The 27,720-nt window shown below is 40.0% G+C and overlaps 1 protein-coding gene across 2 annotated transcripts in view; it reads left to right on the top strand.

Moving 5' to 3' along the window:
• The window catches only part of LOC128684784 (protein O-mannosyl-transferase TMTC4), a 166,030-nt gene that overhangs the window by 32,943 nt on the left and 105,367 nt on the right, over positions 1-27,720 (top strand). For both annotated transcript variants that reach the window (XM_053771046.2, XM_070101558.1), the window contains 2 exons: positions 10,673-10,772; positions 20,190-20,307. In XM_053771046.2, coding sequence (XP_053627021.2) covers positions 10,673-10,772; positions 20,190-20,307 — 218 coding nt within the window. The remainder of the gene's footprint in view (positions 1-10,672; positions 10,773-20,189; positions 20,308-27,720) is intronic.

The raw sequence follows: 27,720 nt of genomic DNA, 5'->3' as shown, positions 1-27,720 counted from the left end.
GATGTACCTGAAATCTTGCATGTTTATGAGACAGAAAAAAGACACCAGCAATCCTACCATCATGTAAAACAATTACAGGTTTCCGTTTTACACTCACTTGGCAAGACGGTAGTACCTCCCTGGGTGGTTGCTGTCTACCATCCTACAACCTAGAACAAATGCATGTACAAACATAAATAGATACACACCTCTCTGGGTTTTCTTCTATTTTCTTGTTGGTTATTCTTGCTCTTGTTTGTTTCCTCTTATATCCAAGGGGAAGTGGAGCAGAATTCTTCCTCCTGAAGCCATGAATGTCATAAGAGGCGGCTAAAATGCCGGGAGCAAGGGTCTAGTAACCCCTTCTCCTGTATACATTACTAAAGTTTTAAAAAGAGAAACTTTAGTTTTTTCTTTTTGGGCCATCCTGCCTCGGTGGGATATGGCTAGTTTGTTGAAAGAAGGAGAATGCGCTATTAGAAAAAATGTAAAAACCTTAACCTGACATATCAATGCAGATGTAGATAAAGAGAAGAAAGGAGAAAATATACCAGAAGCACTTCCCTCATAAGATAATAAAATAATACCTTTAGAACTTTAGTAACAAAATAATACCTTTAGAAAGAGGCTGGAGGCAGTGCAGATGTCATGTCTAAAGACAGTGTGTGGTGTAAATGTTATGCAGAGAATTCATAGTGTGGAAATTAGGAGGTGTGGAGTTACTAAAAGTATTATTCAGAGGGCTGAGGAGAGGTTATTGAGGTGGTTTGATCATTTAGAGAGGTTAGAACAAAATAGAATGACTTGAAGGGTGTATGAATTTGTAGTGGGGAGGGAGGAGGGGTAGGGGTCCTCCTAGAAAAGGATGGAGGGAGGGGGTAAAAAAAAGTTTTATGTGCAAAGGGCTTGGACATACAGCAGGCATGTTTGAGCATGTTAGATGGGAGTAAATTGGAGATGAATGGTTTTTGGGACTTGACAAGCTGTTGGAGTGTGGGCAGGGTAATATTTTGTGAAGGGATTCAGAGAAACTGGTTAGCTGGACTTGAGTCCTGGAGGTGGGAAGTACAATGCTTGCACTTTAAAGGAGGGGTTTGGGATATTGGCTGTTTGGAGTGACATCTGAACTGTCGTATTTGAGTGCCTCTGCAAAGGCAGTGATTATGTGTGAATGATGGGTAAAAGTGTTTCTTTTTTTGGGTCATCCTTCCTCAATGGGAGATGGCCATTGGGTTGAAAAATTAATAAATATATACATATGTATATTTTTTAACATGTCAGCAGTTTCTCACTGAGGCAGGGTGACCGAAAAAGAAAGAAAAACCCAAAAAGAAAGAAAAAACTTTCATCATTCAACACTTTTACCATCATTCATACATAATCACTGTTTTTGCAAAGGTGCTCAGATACAACAGTTTAGATGTCACTCCAAACAACCAGTATCCCAAACCCCTCCATTGAGGTGCAGGCATTGTACTTTCCACCTCCAGGACTCAAGTCCAGCTAACCAGTTTCCCTGAATCCCTTCACAGAATATTACTCTGCTCATACTCCAACAGCTTGCCAAGTCCCAAAAACCATTCGTCTCCATTCACTTCTATCTAACATGCTCACACATGCATTCTGTATGTCCAATCCCCTTGCACACAAAACCTCTTTTACCCCCTCCCTCCCTCCTTTCCTAGGACATCCCCTACCCCCCCTCCTCTCCACTACAGATTTAGACACCCTCCAAGTCATCCTACTTTGTTCTATCCTCTCTAAATGACCAACCCACCTTAACAACCCTTCCTCAGCCCTCTGAATAATGCTTTTAGTAACTCCACACTTCCTCCTAATTTCCACACTACGAATTCTCTACATAATATTTACACCACACATTACCCTTAAACACGATATCTCCACTGCCTCCAGCATCCTCCTTGTTACAACATTTACAACCCATGCTTCACACCTATATAAGAGTGTTGTTACCACTATACTCTCGTACATTCCTTTCTTTGCCTCCATGGATAACGCTTTTTGTCTCCACAGATACCTCAAAGCACAACTCTCCTTTTTTCCTTCATCAGTTCAGTGGTTTACCTCGTCTTTCATAAACCTATCTGCTGTCAGATCAGCTCCCAAATATTTGAACATACAGTGGACCCCCAACATTCGATATTAATCCGTTCCTGAGAGCTCATTGAATGTCGAAAATATCAAAAGTCGAATTAATTTTCCCCATAAGAAATAATGGAAATCAAATTAATCCGTGCAAGACACCCAAAAGTATGAAAAAAAAATTTTTACCACATGAAATATTAAGTTTAATGCAATAGAATAATTACAATAACAATAGATTAATAACAATAGAATAATTGACACTTACCTTTAATGAAGATCTGGTGATGATTGATGGAATGGGAGGAGGGGAGAGTGTGGATGGTGTTAGTGTTTAGAAGGGGAATCCCCTTCCATTAGGACTTGAACTGGCAGCCTCACCATGCCTTACCACACTGTGTATGCCACTACAATTCTTAAATCTTTCAAACCAATCTTTGCTGGCCGTAAATTCACTCACATCACCACTAGTTGCAGGCAATTTCTTTACCAAATCATCATGCACTCCGACACATGCACTCCACTTTCGTACTTTGCAATTATCTCTTTCTTCATTTCAATAGTCATTAGCACCTTTTTTCTCGAAGGGTTGGTGTTACGTTGGTATGTCTTATTTCTTGGATGGTAAGGTTCTCACTACATGTTCTAGTGTGGGGTAGCTTTTACTTAATGGCCTTATTTGTCTAGGGGTAATACTTACATCATGGCTGATCATCTTGAGTGTCTCTGATACCCTTTCACCAGCCCTCTTCACAGGTTATGTAAACTACTACTATAAAAATATAACTGTATTCTCAATAGATATGTACAGAATATACAATCACAGCCTCCATTTTCAAAACAAAATCTACACACTCCATGCCTGTTCTCCCACATGGTGTACCTTATTAACTTTTGTCCTTCTCTCTTGACATAACTCTGGCTAACCAGTGTTTTGACACACTTTAGTCACCCTGGGTATGGTGGCCACAACTTAAATTATAAAAACTCACCTCTGGAGCACACATAATGCCCCAAAAGATAGAAGAAGGACCCAGAGATCCTGCCAGGTTGAAGGTCAGCCACAGAGAGAGGGAGTCAGTGAGAGGGAGAGAGAGAGAGAGCCTGGCTAAGCTCCTCCCACCAAAACAAAAGACTGTTGCCAAGCACAATTCTCCAGTTACCACAATTCTACCACACCTTAATTTTACTTTTACAAAAAGAAATACAACTTTATAAACTACTTATTTAAATTGTGTGTTTATGTGTCTATAGTATAACCTATTATATTGAGAAAAATAGGCTTGACCCAGCTGCCTCTCAGTCATAAGGTTGATCAGTCCTTCTGACATTTAGAGCAAAGTCCCCATCAATTCAATATAATTAGGTATTCCAGAGTAACTGTTACTTATAAATACATGTTGGGTCCTATAGCCCCATAACAACCCCACCTCCAGACGAAGTCTCACAAAAGCTAGCCGTGTCCCTTCAAAACATTTCTAAAAGACTTTGAGGTAAAGTTAGATCCTTGATCTGTTTGTGCTGCTTGAAGAAAACCAACATGACAAAAGAACTTCATCAAAACCCTTAAGACTACATGAGCAGTTATCTTATGCAGAGGGACTGCTTCCAGGTACCTGGTAGTGGAGCAAATTATTGTTAGTAAATAATTATTTCCCATTCTGGTCCTTGGGAGTGGGCCAACGACATCCACTACCAGCTTGCTGAAGGGTTCACCTGGTGCTGAAATCGGCTGAAGGGGAACAGGTTTAATACTTCGACTAGGTTTCCCTATAATTTGAAAGGCATGATAGGTCTCAATATGCTCTCTGACAGTCTCCCACAGCTGAGACCAGAAGAAATGCCTGGAAACCTTGGACATCACCACCTGGGGACAAAGCCCTTGTTCTCCTTCCATCGATACTGCAAACAGAGGTGAATTCTTTATAAGAGTTTCCTCCCTGAAATGAAAACACTTATTTAACTGTAAAATCTCTTCCTCAGCAACAGCGACATTTTCCTGCACAGAAATTAATTGCACCCTAGCAGGTGCAGCCTCTCTCACACTATTTAACTGATCCATTCTCCAATCATGCTCAGCTCTGGCTGGAACATCCTTTTCTTCAGTTGACTGCAGTTCAACATCAGAAAGCAGAGTTACCAAACTTAAGCCCTCACCATCCTCATGAGAAATATCATGAAGACTGTTGGTAGCATGATCATGAGCCATACTTCTCATGGTGGAACCATCAGGGAGAAGGTCTGGCAGGGTTTTCCTAGCCATTTCCTCCCAACATTTCGGACTTGGTTTCCCCCAAACTAGTTGTTCCTCACTGTCTAACAGACCCATAACATTATTCCCTAATAAGAGGTCGACCCCTTTGAAGGGAATTTCATCTGAGATACCTACAGGGAGATAGCCAACTTGGTATGCAGATTCTACCCATAATTTGTGTACAGGTGTCCTTATGGTTGAACCCGTAATACCCTTCAACAATATATCTACCCCAGTATAGGTATCCTTAGACACTGGCAGCACTCCAGCACGTAGCAAAGAGTAGGTGCTACATCCATCTCTCAAGGACAGTATGTTCTCAACTCTGCCTACATCCTTTTGCAAACCAACTGCGGACCTACTAGAAAATATACACATCCTGGGGTCTAGATCCAAAGGTTCCTCCTCACCTTGCCTTGAAGACCTAATGCAGGCAACTGGATGTATCTCTGCAGTTAGAGTCCTCTGGGGTGGTTCCTCCCTTTCCTGATCTCGCCGCCTTGACCAGCAAAACTTTTGAGTGTGTCCAGTTTTGTTACAGTAGTAACAGGCATAACTCTTAAAGGTATTTTTACCATTTGGTGTAGGACTGGTACTGTTTACTCGAGGACCTGAAACATTATCTGATTGTCTAGGTAAACTTTGAACTCCAGCTGACTTACCTTTTCCTTCTATTTTATAGGGCACCTCAGCCTTCATTTGTTCCTGAAAATTCTTGTCCCACTTACCTTTATGACCATAAGACTTGGAATAAGGTTTAGAATGAGTGGGGAAATTTTCAGAAGCAGCATGACTGTTTTTACTTACCAATTCCCTGCGAGCCAAAAATCGGTCACCTAGATCCAGTGCTTCTGAAAGATTATCTGGGTTTTTGTCCTCCAAATATTCTCTGAGGTCAACAGGGATTGTATTGTACAATTCCTCATGAACCATCAGATCTACTAATTTGTTATAGTCTTTATTAACTCCTTTAGAACAAACCCATTTCTTAAAAAGGAACAGTTTCTCATTCCCAAACTCAGTTAAGGTCTGCCCATCCTGAAATTTTTGATTCCTGAACTTTTGTCTATATTTCTCAGGTATCATTTGGTATGCAAGCAATACTTCCTCTTTAATCTTATCATAATCAGAAAAATCTTGCCCCTCCAGAGTCTCTACTCTCTGGAATCCTTTACCCACAAGTTGTGTGCGAACTAGGGTAGCCCACTTCTGTTTGGGCCATCCTTGCTCCAAAGCAGTCTTCTCAAAAAAAAGAAAAATATCTATCTGGGTCACTCTCTGTAAAGTTAGGGACAAAATCTGCAGCTTTAGTTATGTTAAAGTACTGCTCAGGCTCTTGTTCAGAACCTCCTAATCTTTGACGTTCTTCCTCCTTAGCTTTCATTAATTTCATTTCAGCCTCTAGTACTGCTAATTTAAGTCTCATTCTCTCCATTTCCATATCACCTGGAGTAGGTGATCCCTCATGTTCACTATTAACAGGCATGTTTACTGATGAATTATTACCTTCTTCCCTGAAGCCTAAAAAATCTGAAGACTCATCTTCTGACATAGTTTTATCTTTAAACACTTGCTTCCCTCTTACAGTATCAGTGGACAAAGTTTTCCCACAGGCACATAAAATAACACAAATTGAATGTAAACTATGCACATAGCACTTACCATAACCACAACAAAAAATGTGTTACTCAACCTTTCTCCCACCTTAGGAGAAAAACAACCTGTAAACTAATATATGAAAACAACACTTCCACTGACCCACCTTGGTAAATCTTCTACCAGAAACATGCAACTGCTATTACCCCATACCAGCACATATAGTTCAAAGAATGTTTTGAGTTATTTTAGCAGTCAAATAACTCTCCCGGACAGGCCCCCATGTTACGTTGGTATGTCTTATTTCTTGGATGGTAAGGTTCTCACTACATGTTCTAGTGTGGGGTAGCTTTTACTTAATGGCCTTATTTGTCTAGGGGTAATACTTACATCATGGCTGATCATCTTGAGTGTCTCTGATACCCTTTCACCAGCCCTCTTCACAGGTTATGTAAACTACTACTATAAAAATATAACTGTATTCTCAATAGATATGTACAGAATATACAATCACAGCCTCCATTTTCAAAACAAAATCTACACACTCCATGCCTGTTCTCCCACATGGTGTACCTTATTAACTTTTGTCCTTCTCTCTTGACATAACTCTGGCTAACCAGTGTTTTGACACACTTTAGTCACCCTGGGTATGGTGGCCACAACTTAAATTATAAAAACTCACCTCTGGAGCACACATAATGCCCCAAAAGATAGAAGAAGGACCCAGAGATCCTGCCAGGTTGAAGGTCAGCCACAGAGAGAGGGAGTCAGTGAGAGGGAGAGAGAGAGAGAGCCTGGCTAAGCTCCTCCCACCAAAACAAAAGACTGTTGCCAAGCACAATTCTCCAGTTACCACAATTCTACCACACCTTAATTTTACTTTTACAAAAAGAAATACAACTTTATAAACTACTTATTTAAATTGTGTGTTTATGTGTCTATAGTATAACCTATTATATTGAGAAAAATAGGCTTGACCCAGCTGCCTCTCAGTCATAAGGTTGATCAGTCCTTCTGACATTTAGAGCAAAGTCCCCATCAATTCAATATAATTAGGTATTCCAGAGTAACTGTTACTTATAAATACATGTTGGGTCCTATAGCCCCATAACAGTTGGCACTAGAAGCTTTCTTGGGGCCCATGGTTACTTAATTTGCAGAAACAAGAACCAAAAACAGTGACAATATGGATAATATGGAATGTACTGAATGTATCCTTAGATGCGTGCACACTAGCTGGCTTGTAAACACTGGCACACATGGGGCAGTTCAGGCCACACGTGGACATGTCTCGTACGAATCGTATCGAATGTCGGGTTTTCCATCGAATGTCGAGGCGAAATTTCTGCGTTAAAATGCATCGAATGTCGGATTTATCGAATGTCGATGCCATCGAATGTCAGGGGTCCACTGTATTCACTTCTTCAATACTCCCTCCCTCCAATGTGATATTCAATTTTTCTTTATCTAAATTGTTTGATACCCTCATCACCTTACTCTTATCTATGTTCACTATGCACTTCTCATTGTGTGATTAAAAAGCATAAATTTACTGTTAGCCATAATCATAGTACAGTGGACCCTCGGCTAACGATATTAATCCGTTCCAGAGAGCTCATCGTTAGACAAAATTATCATTACCCGAATTAATTTTCCTCATAAGAAATAATGGAAATCCAATTAATCCATTCCAGACAGCCAAAAGTATTAAAATTTTTTTTTTTTTCATGAAATATACATTTCCCTACAGAGAACACAATGAGACATTCACAATAACTATATAAATTATTGAAGAGTATTGATGAGTGATGAGACACTATTTTTCTTGAACACTCTGGGATTATCAGAGTGATACATGAGTAAAGGCTTCACTTTGCAATCCCCACTAGCATTACAACAAAACTAGAAAGTTAGCCTGTCTTTCATAGGCTTGTGTCCTGGGAGTACCTTTTCCTCCTGAGTAATGTAGGTCCTGTTTGGCATTTTCTTCCAGAACAGGCCTGTTTCGTCACAGTTGAACACTTGTTGGGGTTGGAATTTTTCAGCTTCGCCATGCCTTATCACACTGTGTATGCCACTACGATTCTTAAATCTCTCAAACCAACCTTTGCTGGCCTTAAATTCACCAATATGAGCACTAGTTCCAGGCATTTTTTCCTGTTCACCTGGGTGTTAGTCGACTGGTGTGGGTCGCATCCTGGGAGACGAACTTAAGGACTCCAGTGGAAATAAGTTAGACAGTCCTCAATGACACACTGACTTTCTTGGGTTATCCTGGGTTAATTGTTTCTTGGTAATTGTTTCTCGTTAAGCCACACCAACAACAGTCTCCCCACATCTTCGAGTAGTACATCTGACGGTGCAGCAACAGCTGATGGTGGTGCAGCAGCAGCTGACTGTGGTACGATAGTATTTTGATAGCATTTCTCACCCTTTTTACCACAGGGTTGGCACCAGAAGCTTTCTTTGGGCCCATGGTTGCTTATTTAGCAGTTACAAGCACTAAAAATGATGGAATAATACAAAATGTATCGAATATATGCATGGAACCAGCCACCCTGGCTTGTAAACAATGACAGCAGGGCAGCTGAGGTGCTCAGGCTGGACGGACAGGTTCGGGATGAATCGTGTTAGTCGAGTTTTTCATTGTTGGCCGGGCCAAAATTTTTTACACTCGAATACTTCGTTGGGCAAATTTATCGTTAGACGATGCCTTCGTTAGCCAAGGGCCCACTGTACAGTGGAACCTTAATATTCATACAACTCGATGTTCACCCAACATTTTTGAGAAAATTTTGAATTGGTATTTGGACGTTGCCCTGGTATTCTACTTAAACAAAACTGTCCCTCTGGACAAAGTCCGACGAAAACAAAGTATCACATGCTCAGTTTCTCATCAGCTTTCATTCATTAAACATTGTTTGTACAAGTTCCTTGAAACTTTTTGGTATTTCATTGTTATTCTGTGGTGTTTTTTAAATATTTTCCTTGAAAATAAGTAATCATGGCCCCAAACAGAGTAGGGATCCAGACAAGCCTGAAAGGAAAGCAGTGAGAACAACAATTAAAGCGAAAAAAAATGCTGGTAATGCTAGTGGGGACTGCAAAATTCAACCGTTGCTAGTCTACCACTCTGAAAATTCAAGGGTGTTTAAGAAAAACATTACGATAAAAAGTAAACTCAGTGTAATATGGAGGACTAACATTGCAGTTCTTCACTGATGAGTGGATACATGAAGTGTTTGACTCAAGTATGAAGCAGTACATTGTGGAAAAAACTTACATTAAGGGCACTTCTGGCAATGGACAATGCTCCTGCTCACCTTCTAGGCTTGGAGGAAAAATTGGTGAATGAACAAAGTGAAGTTCTTGTCCCCTAACACTACTCCTCATATCCAACCCATAGACCAGCAGGTAATTTTCAATTTTAAGATCCTTTACACAAAAGCACTGCTTAAAAGATGCTTCGAAGTGACCTCTGAAACAGACCTTATTATATATACCCTTAGGGAATTTTTGAAAAACAATTTTAATATCCTCCACTTTTTATGGATAATTGACAAAGCCTGAGAGAAAATTTTTTTCAGGACAGTGAACTCTGCCTGAAAGAAATTGTGGCCAGACTGTATGTTAGGCAGAGATTTTGAAGGCTTTGAGGCTGGGTGGGTATTGAGAACTTTCAAAACAAGGGAAGCAATGCCAATGGTGACACTCTTCAAATCGCTAGTGCTCTCTCACTTAGAATATTGCTCAGTGCTGACGGCCCCATTCAGGGCAGGAGAAATATCGGAGCTGGAACAAATACAGAGATCGTTTACGGCTCACATTGAGCCAGTAAAGCACCTAAACTGCTGGAAATGCCTGCATGTCTTGAACATGTACTCATTGGAGTGGAGGAGAGAGAGGTACATGATAATATATACCTGGAAGGTACTCAAGGGCTTGGTCCCAAATCTGCACACTGCCATAACAACATCCTGGAGTGAGAGATATGGGAGGAAGTGTAAAATAAACCCAGTGAGGAGCAGGGGTGCGGTGGGGACAATAAGGGAACACTGTATCAACATCCGGGGTCCCAGGCTTTTCAACATCTTACCAGAAGATATCAGAAACACTGCTGGAACAAGTGTTGAAGCCTTCAAGAGGAAGCTAGACAAGTATCTTTACCAGGTGCCAGATCAACCAGGCTGTGATGGCTATGTGGGGCCATGGAGATAAAAGGAAATAAACAAGAATAAGAACTAGAAAGAAAATAGAAGAAAACCCAGAGGGGTGTGTATATATGTGCTTGTACATGTATGTGTAGTGTGACCTAAGTGTAAGTAGAAGTAGCAAGACGTACCTGAAATCTTGCATGTTCATGAGACAGAATAAAGGACACCAGCAATCCTACCATCGTGTAAAACAATTACAGGCTTTCATTTTACACTCACTTGGCAGGACAGTAGTACCTCCCTGGGCAGTCGCTGTCTACCGACCGACTACCTAGGATTTTTATATCTATCTTTTATATTTTGCTCTTCCACTGTGTTTGGAATTTAATGCTTCTAGCTGTAATACTTTTATCATGACTGGCTTAATTTGTACAGTATAGAGAAATATGGATTTAGTTAATAGATTGTACTTTGCAGAGTGTATTAAAGATTTTATTATATAACCTTGCTTTTAGTAGGAGAAAGTATAAAATTTTAGCTTTCTCAAAGATATTCAATACTGTAAAAAATTATTCTTGTGCTTCAGCAAGGGTGATAAGTGTGGGCATAGTATGCTGTACCTGCTTCTGACTGCTGCATCTTCTGCCACAGCCATGCTGTGTAAGGAGGTTGGCATCACTGCATTGGTAAGTTGTTCTGTTATAATTAACAATGCATTCTCTCACATATAGCTTCCAGCAAATTTCCCAGTTAGGGCAGCTTAGAATACATAGGAGAATGAAACTTATTACAATGTTTTGGACCAGCTTAGACCATTAACTAGTTTAGGTTAGGTTGTCCTTTATCTATAAAAAGTAATCATTTATAACATACCACATTGGAAAAAATGTAAAGGTGATAGAAGTTTTGCTGCATGAACAGTCACTGAGAGCTACAGATATAACTATGCCAGATTTTCACTGTTTAAAGTGCTTTTCTCAGTCTTCCATTTGACTGTCTTTGCAACAGTAAAATGATGTTTGTTAATAAGAGGACAGACTAAGAAAAAACCATTTGTGAAGGCTTACTCAGCCCTGTAACAACTTCAGACAGTATTACCAAGGCTGGCTCCTCCTCAGGAAAATTAGTGAATAGAAAAAGAAATAATAACAGACAAACATAAACACTTTATTATATAGAAAATATAAAATATAAAACACTTAAATATGAAATATTAATCCTACATTAAAGAAAATGAAAAATGAAAAATATAAATGATAACTGAATTCAACGCTAATATATATATAGGGGTGTCTGGTGTTGGTGACACTGTTGTTGAAATTGTAGCCGTTGCTGATGGGGGGGGGGGAGTCGCAGGTGTTGGTGACCACCACTGGCTAGTTCTTCGCAGAGTATCGCCGTGAGTAGTATCCCGATGACAGGAAAGCAGGTTCTTTACCGCTGCAATGATGTGGGGTTATGTTCTGCAATTTCATACAGGTGCACAGGTAATTAAATCCAAAATGGGACGTCTCCAGGACGTTAGTCTGTCTCCTGTTTTTCTCGTTGATTGACAGGTGACCCTCTCTGTCATCCAAGCTGAAAAGATAGACAGGTTACCCACTGCTTAAAAATCACTCTCCATGGCAAGTACAATACCCAAAAGATGTGGTGATTATTACAACAGTCAACCTAGAGCAAGACTGAAAGGACTAAGTTTATTATTGGTCAAAAGTAAAGCTTTCAACCAATAAATCCACTAGAATACAAGGCAGGCATGTACTTACAGTAGTGTTGGGAGCTGTGAGTCGAGTGATTTACTGTTTGACCAGAGCCCCACACGTCACCTTTCGGGGGAGGGGGGAAGAGGGAGGGGAAGGGATAGTGGGAGCAAGACTGACCCTACGTTAATAAGCAGCCGGCAATCAAACTATCACTTTAGGGGTGGGGGAGAAAAGGCGGGAGCTTGACTTACCCTACCTTAACAAGTAGCCGGCAATGAAACTATCACTTTCGGGGAGGGGGAAAAAAGGCGGGAATAGCGGGAGCTTGACTTACCCTACCTTAACAAGTAGCCGGCAGTGAAACTATTGTTACTATATACTCCCTCTCTATTCCTATCTATTGAACTTTTCCCTCACACTATTGCAGTTTTTTTTTAACATGCTGGCCATCTCTCATTGAGGCAGGGTAACCCGAAAAAGAAACACTCACTATCATTCACACTATCACTGTCTTGGTAGAGGCACTTAGATACGACAGCTCAGATGTCCCTCCAAACAGCAAATGTCCCAAACCCCTCCTTTAGAGTGCAGTACTCAAGTCCAGTTAACCGGTTTCCTTGAATCCATTCACACAATATTAACCTGCTCTCACTCCAACAGCTCATCAGGTCTCAAAAACCATTTGTCTCCACTCACTCCTATCTAACATGCTCACACATGAATGCTGTATATCCAGGCACCTTGCACACAAGACCTCCTGTACCCCTCTCCCTCCCTCCTTTTCCTAGAATGTTCTTATATACTGTATACCAATATATGCATCTCCTCTCAGATTATTTTAAAGACCAGATATTCCTTTTTTCTTCATATTATTTTAGGTGGTTGCTTCTTTGAATGTACAAGAGCAACTAAACTGAAAGCTGTTTATTTATTTTTTTGGTATGCATGTTATATAGTTGTTTGAAATTCTTTGAATATAAATAAAGCTAGGTAAGTGCATAACTAATACAGTGGACCCTCGGGTAACGGCATTAATCCATTCCAGACAGCTTGCCTTTAACCGATTTTGGCGTTAGCCAAATTAATTTTCCCCATGAGAAATAATGGAAATCCAATTAATTCGTTTCAGACACCCAAAAGTATTAACAAAAAATATTTTTTTTAAAGATTAAATATAGATATACATACAGACAATAATGACAAATAAATATAAAGCACTAATAAAATGGATAAATGAACATTTAACATCACACTTACCTTTATTGACTCTTGTTGGTGTATGGAAGACAGGTAGGAGGCGAGAAGAAGGCGAGTTTATTATGCTTCAACGTGATGCTAATATCTCTACGGCTTATTTATCTATCACAATTCATCTAATATGACATAATAAACAATATTAATAACATAGAAACATGATATATATACTCTAATATGAATAAAATATGTCATAATGTATGTGAGTAAGTGGTTGAAGTGTTGTTGTTGGGTTTACAAGGACCACTGAGAGAAGCCATACATATTAGTGGTGTGAGGCGGCAGCAGACGCCACTAACACTATTCACACTTAAACAGTGTATGTAATTTATAAATAAGAAATATTTACATTTAATTTATAAATAAGAAATATTTAAATTTTAATTTATAAATAAGTAAGTCTATTCAGGTATACACAAATACAGTTACATACATACATTATCATACATAGCAGCATATGTGTAAAGTACCTAGGATAACCCAAAAAGTCAGGGTGACTTATTTCCATTGGGGTCCTTTTATAGTTACTCTTATATTTACTTTTATACCTCTTCTTCTTTCAACGTATCAGCCATATCCCACTGAGGTGGGGTGGCCCAAAAGGAAAAACAAAAGTTTCGCCTTTTAAATTTAGTAATATATACAGGAGAAGGGGTTACTAGCCCCTTGCTCCCGGCATTTTAGCCGCCTCTTACGACACGCATTGCTTACGGAGGAAGAATTCTGTTCCATTTCCACATGAAGATAAGAGGAAATAGACAAGAACAAGAACTAGAAAGAAAATAGAAGAAAACCCAGAGGGGTGTGTGTATATATATGCTTGTACATGTATGTGCAGTGTGACCTAAGTGTAAGTAGAAGTAGCAAGACATACCTGAAATCTTGCATGTTTATGAAACAGAAAAAAGGACACCAGCAATCCTACCATCATGTAAAACAATTACAGGCTTTCATTTTACACTCACTTGGCAGGATGGTAGTACCTCCTTGGGCGGTTGCTGTCTACCAACCTATCTATAACTTTTATACTTACACTTTTATATTTACACTTACCTTGGAGGAGATGTTAGTTTAATTAGTTAGTTTGATGGAGGAGATGCTGGCAGAGGTTTAGGGTGGTGGAAGATAGCAGGGCAGCATATGTTCATTGGCCCTATACACATCCAACAACATTGGAGAGTTACTTTCATGTCATTTTTCTATCGCTTACTCGCTTAACTTACTTGCTACACTGTTAATTCTACACTTTATTGCTGGCTGGCACTATAGCCTTTATCGATACCTGCTGCTTTAGTATCGTACATATCGTAGAATTGCTGAATCACTGCAGAAGGCACATTCTCCCCTCTCTCTTCCTCCTCCACTTTGGTACTTTGCTACAAGTTTTTTCTTGAACTCTATTGTGTTTCTTTCCTTCTTTACCACAGGGCTGGCACTAGAAGCTTTCTTTGGGCCCATGGTGGCTTATTTAGCAGTTACAACCACTAAAAACAATGGAATAATACAAAATATATCGCATGTACACATGCGATATATTTTGTCCTCACTGGCTTGTAAGCAACGGCACACTACCTGTACATGGGTTCAGGCTGAGTGGACATGTTCGGGAAGAATGTCCTTAACCGAGTTCTTGGGCATTAGCCGAACCAATATTTTGACGCAAAAATATGCCGCTATCCGATTTTGGCATTAGCCAATGATACCATTACCCGAGGGTCCACTGTATCTCATTTATCATGCCTTTCTTCCAGTATGTTAATCTGGAATAATGTCAGAACAGAACTGAAATAATTAGTTAAGGTAGGTTTAGGTGAAGTGGTCAATATAATTCAAATGGTTTAAGGGATTTTTGTTTTAAATTAGTTGAATATGAATGTTGGTTAGCATGCTAGTTTTATTTAAAGTTCTGTACAGTGATAGGGTATACTTCTTCTTTCAACGCACCAGCCATATTCCACTGAAGCAGAGTGGACCAAAAGGAAAAATGAAAGTTTCTTCTCTTACATTTAGTACTATATACAGGAGAAGGGGTTACTAGCTCCTGGCATTCTAGTCGCCTCTTACGACACGCATGGCTTATGGAGGAAGAATTCTGTTCCACTTCCCCATGGAGATAAGAGGAAATAAACAAGATCACCACCCATCTAGAAGCCCATCAATTACACAACCCAGGGCAACATGGGTTTAGAGCAGGTCACTCCTGTCTGTTTCAACTATTAGATCACTACGACAAGGTCCTAGATGCACTAGAAGACAAAAAGAATGCAGATGTAATACAGTGGACCCCCGCTTAACGATCACCTCCAAATGCGACCAATTATGTAAGTGTATTTATGTAAGTGCGTTTGTACGTGTATGTTTGGGGGTCTGAAATGGACTAATCTACTTCACAATATTCCTTATGGGAAAAAATTCGGTCAGTACTGGCACCTGAACATACTACTGGAATGAAAAAAGTTCGTTAACCGGGGGTCCACTGTATATACAGATGTTACAAGTAGTCAGTATCCTGGTCCAATTATCCATTAGAATTCAGTAAGATTCAATAGTGCTTCAGGATTACAACTGGTAGGCTACTAACTAAAGAAATTAAAATTTAATAATTTTATTTTATTTTATTATCACACTGGCCGATTCCCACCAAGGCAGGGTGGCCCGAAAAAGAAAAACTTTCACCATCATTCACTCCATCACTGTCTTGCCAGAAGGGTGCTTTACACTACAGTTTTTAAACTGCAACATTAACACCCCTCCTTCAGAGTGCAGGCACTGTACTTCCCATCTCCAGGACTCAAGTCCGGCCTGCCGGTTTCCCTGAATCCCTTCATAAATGTTACTTTGCTCACACTCCAACAGCACGTCAAGTATTAAAAACCATTTGTCTCCATTCACTCCTATCAAACACGCTCACGCATGCCTGCTGGAAGTCCAAGCCCCTCGCACACAAAACCTCCTTTACCCCCTCCCTCAAACCTTTCCTAGGCCGACCCCTACCCCGCCTTCCTTCCACTACAGACTGATACACTCTTGAAGTCATTCTGTTTCGCTCCATTCTCTCTACATGTCCGAACCACCTCAACAACCCTTCCTCAGCCCTCTGGACAACAGTTTTGGTAATCCCGCACCTCCTCCTAACTTCCAAACTACGAATTCTCTGCATTATATTCACACCACACATTGCCCTCAGACATGACATCTCCACTGCCTCCAGCCTTCTCCTCGCTGCAACATTCATCACCCACATAAGAGCGTTGGTAAAACTATACTCTCATACATTCCCCTCTTTGCCTCCAAGGACAAAGTTCTTTGTCTCCACAGACTCCTAAGTGCACCACTCACTCTTTTTCCCTCATCGATTCTATGATTCACCTCATCTTTCATAGACCCATCCGCTGACACGTCCACTCCCAAATATCTGAATACGTTCACCTCCTCCATACTCTCTCCCTCCAATCTGATATCCAATCTTTCATCACCTAATCTTTTTGTTATCCTCATAACCTTACTCTTTCCTGTATTCACCTTTAATTTTCTTATTTTGCACACCCTACCAAATTCATCCACCAATCTCTGCAACTTCTCTTCAGAATCTCCCAAGAGCACAGTGTCATCAGCAAAGAGCAGCTGTGACAACTCCCACTTTGTGTGTGATTCTTTATCTTTTAACTCCACGCCTCTTGCCAAGACCCTCGCATTTACTTCTCTTACAACCCCATCTATAAATATATTAAACAACCACGGTGACATCACACATCCTTGTCTAAGGCCTACTTTTACTGGGAAAAAATTTCCCTCTTTCCTACATACTCTAACTTGAGCCTCACTATCCTCGTAAAAACTCTTCACTGCTTTCAGTAACCTACCTCCTACACCATACACTTGCAACATCTGCCACATTGCCCCCCTATCCACCCTGTCATACGCCTTTTCCAAATCCATAAATGCCACAAAGACCTCTTTAGCCTTATCTGAATACTGTTCACTTATATGTTTCACTGTAAACACCTGGTCCACACACCCCCTACCTTTCCTAAAGCCTCCTTGTTCATCTGCTATCCTATTCTCCGTCTTACTCTTAATTCTTTCAATTATAACTCTACCATACACTTTACCAGGTATACTCAACAGACTTATCCCCCTATAATTTTTGCACTCTCTTTTATCCCCTTTGCCTTTATATAAAGGAACTATGCATGCTGTCTGCCAATCCCTAGGTACCTTACCCTCTTCTATACATTTATTAAATAATTGCACCAACCACTCCAAAACTATATCCCCACCTGCTTTTAACATTTCTATCTTTATCCCATCAATCCCGGCTGCCTTACCCCCTTTCATTTTACCTACTGCCTCACGATCTTCCTCCACACTCACAACTGGCTCTTCCTCACTCCTACAAGATGTTATTCCTCCTTGCCCTATACACGAAATCACAGCTTCCCTATCTTCATTAACATTTAACAATTCCTCAAAATATTCCCTCCATCTTCCCAATACCTCTAACTCTCCATTTAATAACTCTCCTCTCCTATTTTTAACTGACAAATCCATTTGTTCTCTAGGCTTTCTTAACTTGTTAATCTCACTCCAAAACTTTTTCTTATTTTCAACAAAATTTGTTGATAACATCTCACCCACTCTCTCATTTGCTCTCTTTTTACATTGCTTCACCACACTCTTAACCTCTCTTTTTCTCCATATACTCTTCCCTCCTTGCATCTCTTCTACTTTGTAAAAACTTCTCATATGCTAACTTTTTCTCCCTTACTACTCTCTTTACATCATCATTCCACCAATCACTCCTCTTCCCTCCTGCACCCACTTTCCTGTAACCACAAACTTCTGCTGAACACTCTAACACTACATTTTTAAACCTACCCCATACCTCTTCGACCCCATTGCCTATGCTCTCATTAGCCCATCTATCCTCCAATAGCTGTTTATATCTTACTCTAACTGCCTCCTCTTTTAGTTTATAAACCTTCACCTCTCTCTTCCCTGATGCTTCTATTCTCCTTGTATCCCATCTACCTTTTACTCTCAGTGTAGCTACAACTAGAAAGTGATCTGATATATCTGTGGCCCCTCTATAAACATGTACATCCTGAAGTCTACTCAACAGTCTTTTATCTACCAATACATAATCCAACAAACTACTGTCATTTCGCCCTACATCATATCTTGTATACTTATTTATCCTCTTTTTCTTAAAATATGTATTACCTATAACTAAACCCCTTTCTATACAAAGTTCAATCAAAGGGCTCCCATTATCATTTACACCTGGCACCCCAAACTTACCTACCACACCCTCTCTAAAAGTTTCTCCTACTTTAGCATTCAGGTCCCCTACCACAATTACTCTCTCACTTGGTTCAAAGGCTCCTATACATTCACTTAACATCTCCCAAAATCTCTCTCTCTCCTCTGCATTCCTCTCTTCTCCAGGTGCATACACGCTTATTATGACCCACTTCTCACATCCAACCTTTACTTTAATCCACATAATTCTTGAATTTACACATTCATATTCTCTTTTCTCCTTCCATAACTGATCATTTAACATTACTGCTACCCCTTCCTTTGCTCTAACTCTCTCAGATACTCCAGATTTAATCCCATTTATTTCCCCCCACTGAAACTCTCCTACCCCCTTCAGCTTTGTTTCGCTTAGGGCCAGGACATCCAACTTCTTTTCATTCATAACATCAGCAATCATCTGTTTCTTGTCATCCGCACTACATCCACGCACATTTAAGCATCCCAGTTTTATAAAGTTTTTCTTCTTCTCTTTTTTAGTAAATGTCTACACTAGAAGGGGTTACTAGCCCATTGCTCCCGGCATTTTAGTCGCCTCATACGACACGCATGGCTTACGGAGGAAAGATTCTTTTCCACTTCCCCATGGACAATAGAAGAAATAAAGAAGAACAAGAGCTATTTAGAAAACGGAGAAAAACCTAGATGTATGTATATATGCATGTGCGTGTCTGTGAAGTGTGACCAAAGTGTAAGTAGGAGTAGCAAGATATCTCTGTTATCTAGCGTGTTTATGAGACAGAAAAAAGAAACCAGCAATCCTACCATCATGCAAAACAGTTACAGGTTTTTGTTTCACAGTCATCTGGCAGGACGGTAGTACTTCCCTGGGTGGTTGCTGTCTACCAACCTACTACCTACGTAATGTTGTTATTATTTTTATATGCATGTACTTGATTTCTCATTGTTTTCAGTATGTAAATCTTTATTTAATTTGAAAAAAAAAATTTTATTTTAATATTTTTGGGTGTCTGGAATGGATTAATTTTATTTCCATTATTTCTTATGGGGAAAATGGTTTCTCCATTCGGCAATTTCGACTTTCGGCAGGCTCTCTGGAACGGATTAATCACAAAACTCGGGGGTCCACTGTATATGCTTGTATATGTATGTGTAGTGTGACCAAAGTGTAAGTAGAAGTAGCAAGATATACCTGAAATCTTGCATGTTTATGAGACAAAAAAGGACACCAGCAATCCTACCATCATGTAAAACAATTACTGGCTTTCGTTTTACACTCACTTGGCAGTATGGTAAGTACCTCCCTGGGCAGTTGCTGTCTACCAACCTACTACCTAGATATACATAGGTTGTTAATCTGAGCTTCATTTCATGACTGGTATACAGTACAGTGGACCCCCACTTAACGATCACCTCCCAATGCGACCAAGTATGTAAGTGTATTTATGTAAGTGCGTTTGCATGTGTATATTTGGGGGTCTGAAATGGACTAATCTACTTCACAATATTCCTTATGGGAACAAATTCGGTTAGTACTGGCACCTGAACATACTTCTGGAATGAAAAAATATCGTTAACCGGGGGTCCACTGTATTGGCAGGTAGATGAGTAACGGGGATGTGCAACAGTCTGGTGTAATTATTGAGGAGATATTCCACCTGTTCAGCAGTCTTTTTCAATCAAAATACAAAGGAGACAGAAAATGTGGTGTTGATACGATGTGATCATTTCCTCAGCCTGAATAAGAAGTAAGTTTGAGATGGTCATTGACCACTTTACTTCTTGGAATGGAGCTAGAGAGAATAGACACCCTGACATTTACCAATACACTATTATGTTTTCTCACTCTTATTTTTTTGTTTTCAGGGAGTCTGCAGTGCATATGATGTTTTACTAGCTCATGGGGGCTTGATAGGCCGCACCCTTATTTCACTTACCATTGGTCACAATCATCGGGCATTATCTCTTTGGAGAAATCTTCCAGGTATTACCTTAGTTTTCATCTGTTTATTTATGACAGCCCTTTTATAATCTTAACCCTTTGAGTGTCAAGACTCCTGTCTTGCAAACTTGCTCATAGTGTCGAAGTATTTAAAAAAAAAAAATCCTTTGAAATGATAATTTCTTTCTGAAGGTAATGAAACCAAAAGTTCAAAATTTGATTGAAAACTTACGGAATTATGCTCTCGTGAAGTTAGAGGTCTCTGCCATGTTTATGCATTGGCGATTTTGCCCATTTTGAGCCCTATTTTGGGCCAATTCCTTTGTTCCACTTGACCAAACCTATAGCACTTTTGCTAGAACTCCTTTTATTCTATCAATTGAGTACAAGAAATTGTTCATTTACCTATTTCAGCTACACAAAAAAGTGATCAGAAATTACTAATTTGGTCAGTTTCACACAATTCTAGAAAGGCCAAGTTCAAAATAAGGTCCAGAATAAACAATGCAGACATTCATGGCACTAAAATAATATTTCTCTGTTCATTAGTCATGTCTCCAGGCCCCTCTTATATTACGCTTGCTTTTCATTTTGAATTTTTATTCACGTAAAAAAAATAGATGATTTACTGTTATTCAGACTACTGCATAATTGTAATAATTGTGTAAATAATATAATGCATTTGTGAATACATATTAGACCCACAAGTTGATGTGTATTGGATGCTTGACGTGTGTTGTTTACTCTTAAACATTATCAAAAATCTAACATTTCTGCTACTTTGAGCTCAATTTCAAGCTCCTTTTAGTCAGTAAACCATTCAAAATCACCTCCGTTTATGTAATATATCTTCCATTCTATCAGTGAGACCAAGGAAACAAGAATACAACCATAAATGCCATACGAAAATACACCACAAAGTTGCTGTTTTAAACCAAAAACACAGTCGCAGTTTTTTTTCTCTTTGTGCACTGCGTGCTGCAGGATTTTTTTTATACTGTGTACACTGACCACACAGACCCATTCTCTCGTATGTATGCCTACCAGCTTTCTCCCGCAAGATTTGAAGCCGCTAGAATTTTGGCATAGTATTATAGGACTGACACTGACTTCAAAGCCATAATATTACAGGACCAAAATCGAAGGAGTTAATCAATAAAATCTTTTACAAAACTACTGCACTTCTTTGTGTTTCTTGTGATGTTCCCAAAATATATAGTATATCCATTAACACTCGTGATATAACCCCTTAACTGTCCAAACGTAGATCTATGTTGTTACCGCTAACACTCAAAGCATAGATCAGCATTTTATTTTTCCTACCTCCAAATTTGGCACAATTGGCCTGAGATGCCTGGTCAGTATAGAATGAGTATTAACACTTGGTGTGCGCAGTATTAAAAAATCTGGGACCACTTAGTACCTTGCGGGAGCACCAGTTCAATCGAGCGGCAGCTAGAGCAAGCAGCGTGGCAAACACCAGGGATTCACTGATGTTGTATCGTATTAACGCTGAAACTGTCCAAACATAGATCTACACACTCACGCACGCTTGCTGGAAGTCCAAACCCCTCACCCACAACACCTCCTTAACGCCCTCCCTCCAACCTTTTCAAAGACGACCCCTACCCCGCCTTCCTTCCCCTACAGATTTATACGCTTTCCATGTTGTTCTACTTTGATCCATTCTCTCTAAATGACCAAACCACCTCAACAAACCCTCTTCAGCCCTCTGGCTAATACTTTTATTAACTCCACACCTTCTCCTAATTTCCACACTCCAAATTTTCTGCATAATATTTACACCACACATAGCTCTTAGACAGGACATCTCCACTGCCTCCAACCGCCTCCTTGCTGCAGCATTTACAACCCAAGCTTCACACCCATATAAGAGTGTTGGTACTACTATACTTTCATACATTCCCTTCTTTGCCTCCATAGATAACGTTTTTTTGCCTCCACATATACCTCAATGCACCACTCACCTTTATTCCTTCATCAATTCTATGATTAACCTCATCCTTCATAAATCCATCCGCTGACACATCAACTCCCAAATATCTGAAAACATTCACTTCTTCCATACTCCTCCTCCCCAATTTGATATCCAATTTTTCTTTATCTAAATCATTTGATACTCTCATCACCTTACTCTTTTCTATGTTCACTTTCAACTTTCTACCTTTACACACATTCCCAAATTCGTCCACTAACCTTTGCAATTTTTCTTTAGAATCTCCCATAAGCACAGTATTATCAGCAAAAAGTAACTGTGTCAATTCCCATTTTGTATTTGATTCCCCATAATTTAATTCCACCCCTCTCCTGAACACCCTAGCATTTACTTCTTTTACAACCCCATCTGTAAATATATTAAACAACCATGGTGACATTACACATTCCTGTCTATGACCTACTTTTACCGGGAAGTAGTCTCCCTCTCTGCTACACACCCTAACCTGAGCCTCACTATCCTCATAAAAACTCTTTACAGCATTTAGTAACTTACCACCTATTCCATACACTTGCAACATCTGCCACATTGCTCCCCTATCCACTCTATCATATGCCTTTTCTAAATCCATAAATGCAATAAAAACTTCCCTACCTTTATCTAAATACAGTGGACCCCCACATAACGATATTAATCCGTTCCTGAGAGCTCATTGTTATGCGAAATTATCGTTATGCGAATGAATTTTCCCCATAAGAAATAATGGAAATCAAATTAATCCGTGCAAGACACCCCAAAGTATGAAAAAAAAAATTTTACCACATGAAATATTAATTTTAATACACACAAACTGAAAAAGACATGCACAGTTACATGACACTTACCTTTATTGAAGATCTGGTGATGATTGATGGGATGGGAGGAGGAGAGAGTCTTAGTGTTTAGAAGGGGAATCCCCTTCCATTAAGACTTGAGGTGTCAAGTCCTTTTCCGGGGTTACTTCCCTTCTTCTTTTAATGCCACTAGGACCAGCTTCAGTCACTGGACTTCTGTCGCACAACATATCTGTCCATAGAGGCCTGTACCTCCCGTTCCTTTATGACTTTCCTAAAGTGGTTCACAACATTGTCAGTGTAATAGTCACCAGCACGGCTTGCAATAGCTGTGTTAGGGTGATTGTCATCAAAAAAGGTTTGCATTTTAAGCCACATTCCACACATTTCCTTAATCTTTGAAGTAGGCAACTTCTTCAATTTCTCTCTCCCCTCCTCCGAAGCAGTTTCCTCAGGTCTGCCCTCTTGCTGTTCAAGATGATCTAGCAGCTCATTAGTGGTTAGTTCTTCGTTGTCCTCCTCCACCAACTCTTCCACATCATCCCCACTAACCTCCAACCCCAAGGACTTTCCCAATGCCACAATGGATTCCTCAACTGGCATAGGATTCCCAGGGTTAGCCTCAAACCCTTCAAAATCCCTTTGGTCTACACATTCTGGCCACAGTTTCTTCCAAGCAGAGTTCAAGGTCCTCTTAGTCACTCCCTCCCAAGCCTTACCTATAAGGTTTACACAATTGAGGATATTAAAGTGCTCTCTCCAAAACTCTCTTAGAGTCAATTGAGTTTCTGAGGTCACTACAAAGCACCTTTCAAACAGAGCTTTTGTGTACAGTTTTTTGAAGTTTACAATAACCTGCTGGTCCATGGGCTGCAGGAGAGGAGTGGTATTAGGAGGCAAAAACTTCACCTTAATGAAGCTCATGTCCCCATAAAGTTGCTCTGCCACGTCTGTAGGATGACCAGGGGCATTGTCTAACACCAGGAGGCACTTAAGGTCTAATTTCTTTTCAGTTAGGTAATCTTTCACATTGGGGGCAAATGCTTGGTGTAACCAGTCATAGAAAAAGTCCCTAGCAACCCATGCCTTACTGTTTGCCCTCCACAGCACACACAAATTAGCCTTGAGGATATTCTTTTGCCTGAACGCTCTGGGAGTTTCTGAGTGATACACTAATAAAGGCTTCACTTTGCAATCACCACTAGCATTGGAACACATCAACAGAGTAAGCCTGTCTTTCATAGGCTTATGTCCTGGGAGTGCCTTTTCCTCCTGAGTAATGTAGGTCCTGCTTGGCATTTTCTTCCAAAACAGGCCTGTTTCATCACAATTAAACACTTGTTCAGGTTTCAGTCCTTCACTGTCTATGTACTCCTTGAATTCCTGCACATATTTTTCAGCTCCTAGCCTTTTCACTTGTGATCACTTGAGAGATGCTATCTCCTGCTATCTGTTTTTCATTTATCCACACCAATAAGAGTCTCTTAACATCTTCCATCACTTGCGATCTCTGTTTCAAAAACACAGTTGAACCTTTGGCAAGAACAGCTTCCTTGATTGCCTTTTTGTTGGACACAATAGTAGCGATGGTTGATTGGGGTTTACTATACAACCTGGCCAGCTCGGAGACACGCACTCCACTTTCATACTTAGCAATGATCTCTTTCTTCATCTCTATAGTAATTCTCACCCTTATTCCTGTAGGGTTGGCACTAGAAGCTTTCTTGGGGCCCATGGTCACTTATTTTGCAGATAAAATCACCAAAAACACTGTAATACGAAATGTTCCGATTGTATGCTTGGATGTTACCGCGGAGGCTGGCTGGTAAACAATGCCACCGGCGGAACATGTGAGGCTGGCTCAGGCCGCACATTAGACGCGTCTCGGACGAATAGCGTTGAGCGGGTTTTTTAGCGGTATGCGAGGCAAAATCTTAGCGATAAAATGTATCGGTATGCGGATTTAACGTTATGTGATGCCAACGGTATGCGGGGGTCCACTGTACTGCTCACATATATGCTTCAATGTAAACACTTGATCTACACATCCCCCACCCACTTTAAAACCTCCTTGCTCATCCGCAATTCTACATTCTGTCTTACCTCTAATTCTTTCAGTAATAACCCTACTGTACACTTTTCCTAGTATACTCAGTAAACTTATTCCTCTATAATTTTTACAATCTCTTTTGTCCCCCTTCCCTTTATATAAAGGGACTATACACGCTCTCCGCCAATCCCTAGGTACCTTCCTCTCTTTCATACATTTATTAAACAAAAATACCAACCACTCCAACAACACTATGTCCCCCCTCCCCCCCTGCTTTTAACATTTCTGTCATGATCCTGTCAGTTCCAGCTGCTTTACCCCCTTTCATTCTACGTAATGCCTCACGCGCCTCCCCCACACTCACATCCTGTTCTTCTTCACTCCTAAAAGATGATATACCTCTCTGGCCAGCGCATGAAGTTACTGCCTCCCTTTCTTCGTCGACATTTAAAAGTTCCTCAAAACATTCTTGCCATCTACCCAAAACCTCCATCTCCCCATCTACTAACTACCCTTCTCTGTTTTTAACTGATAAATCCATTTGTTCCCTAGGCTTTCTTAACTTGTTTAACTCCAAAATTTTTTCTTATTTTCATTAAAATTCCTTGACAGTACCTCTCCCACTCTATCATCCGCTCTCCTTTTGCACTCTCTCACCACTCTCTTCACCTTTCTTTTACTCTCCATATACTCTACTCTTCTTATAACACTTCTGCTTTGTAAATACCTCTCATAAGCTACCTTTTTCTCTTTTATCACATCCTTTACTTCATCATTCCACCAATCACTCCTCTTTCCTCCTGCACCCACCCTCCTATAACCACAAACTTCTGCCCCACATTCTAATAATCCATTTTTAAAGCTATTCCAACCCTCTTCAACCCCCCCCACTACTCATACCTGCACCAGCCCGCCTTTCTGCCAATAGTTGCATATATTTCACCCGAACTTCCTCCTCCCTTAGTTTATACACTTTCACCTCCCTCTTACTTCTTGTTGCCATTTTCCTCTTATCCCATCTACCTCTTACTCTAACTGTAGCTACAACTAGATAATGATCCTATATATCAGTTGCCCCTCTATAAACGTGTACATCCCGGAGTCTACCCATCAACCTTTTATCCACCAATACATAATCTAACAAACTACTTTCATTACGTGCTACATCATACCTTGTATATTTATTTATCCTCTTTTTCATAAAATATGTATTACTTATTACCAAACCTCTTTCTACACATAGCTCAATTAAAGGCTCTCCATTTTCACTTACCCCTGGCACCCCAAATTTACCTACTACTCCCTCCACAACATTTTTTCCCACTTTAGCATTAAAATCCCCAGCCACAAGTACTCTCACACTTGGTTCAAAATTCCCCATGCAATTACTCAATATTTCCCAAAATCTCTCTCTCTCCTCTATACTTCTCTCTTCCCCAGGTGCATAAAGGCTTACTATAACCTACTTCTCACATCCAACCTTTATTTTACTCCACATAATCCTTGAATTAATACATTTATAGTCCCTCTTTTCCTGCCATAGCTTATCCTTCAACATTATTGCTACTCCTTCTTTAGCTCTAATGCTATTAGAAACCCCTGACCTAATCCCATTTATTCCTCTCCAATGAAACTCACCCACCCCCTTCAGCTTTGTTTCACTTAAAGCCAGGATATCCAGCTTCTTCTCATTCATAACATCCACAATCATCTCTTTCTTATCATTCACACAACATCCACGCACATTCAAACTTCCCACTTTGACAATTTTCTTATTATTATTCTTTTTAGTAATTTTTACAGGAAAAGGGGTTACTAGCCCATTGTTCCCGGTATTTTAGTTGACTTTTACAACACACATGGCTTACGGAGGAAAGATTCTTATTCGACTTCCCCATTGATATAAAAGGAAAAGTAATTAGAACAAGAACGAAGATAAAATCAAAGAAAACTCAGATGAGTGTATATAAATAAACATGTACATGTATGTTTAGTGTGACCTAAGTGTAAGTAGAAGTAGCAAGACTTACCTGTAAACTTGCATATTTATGAGACAGACAAAAGACACCAGCAATCCTACCATCATGTAAAACAATTACAGGCTTTCGTTTTACACTCACTTGGCAGAACGGTAGTACCTCCCTGGGTGGTTGCTGTCTACCAACCTACTACCTGTAGATATAATGCATAATAAGCATGACTGGCAAGTAATACGCATTTTCACTTGTTCAGGAATCAGACGTGATGACTGCATCGTGTGTAATATCTGTTGGTTCATGAGTGGCTCTCTCTGAGACAGAAAGCAGAGACAGAAAGACAAGCAAAGAGACAGAAAGACAGATAAGCAGAGAGAGCCAGACAGACAGACATGTTTATGTGTAACAGTGAAAACAAATAAAGCCAAGACAGTGCATGATCAAATATCACACCATTGCTGCACTGTCAGCAGTGGAATAACACTCACCTTACGCCATGCTTCAAGGAGTTTCATGTATACTCCAGCGTGTCTAAAGCATTGCTGGGACGTGTAAATACTATATAGACAATAGTATGTGACCAAGGTAGATGAAAATGTTCACCTGTCAATATGTTTGATTATTTGAGTTCTATTTCAG

The sequence above is a fragment of the Cherax quadricarinatus genome, chromosome 5, assembly GCF_038502225.1.
Source record: "Cherax quadricarinatus isolate ZL_2023a chromosome 5, ASM3850222v1, whole genome shotgun sequence".
In the NCBI taxonomy this organism is placed as follows: Eukaryota; Metazoa; Arthropoda; class Malacostraca; order Decapoda; family Parastacidae; genus Cherax; species Cherax quadricarinatus.
Note: the sequence above shows the minus strand (reverse complement) of the source record. Positions and strands in the feature narration are given on the sequence as shown.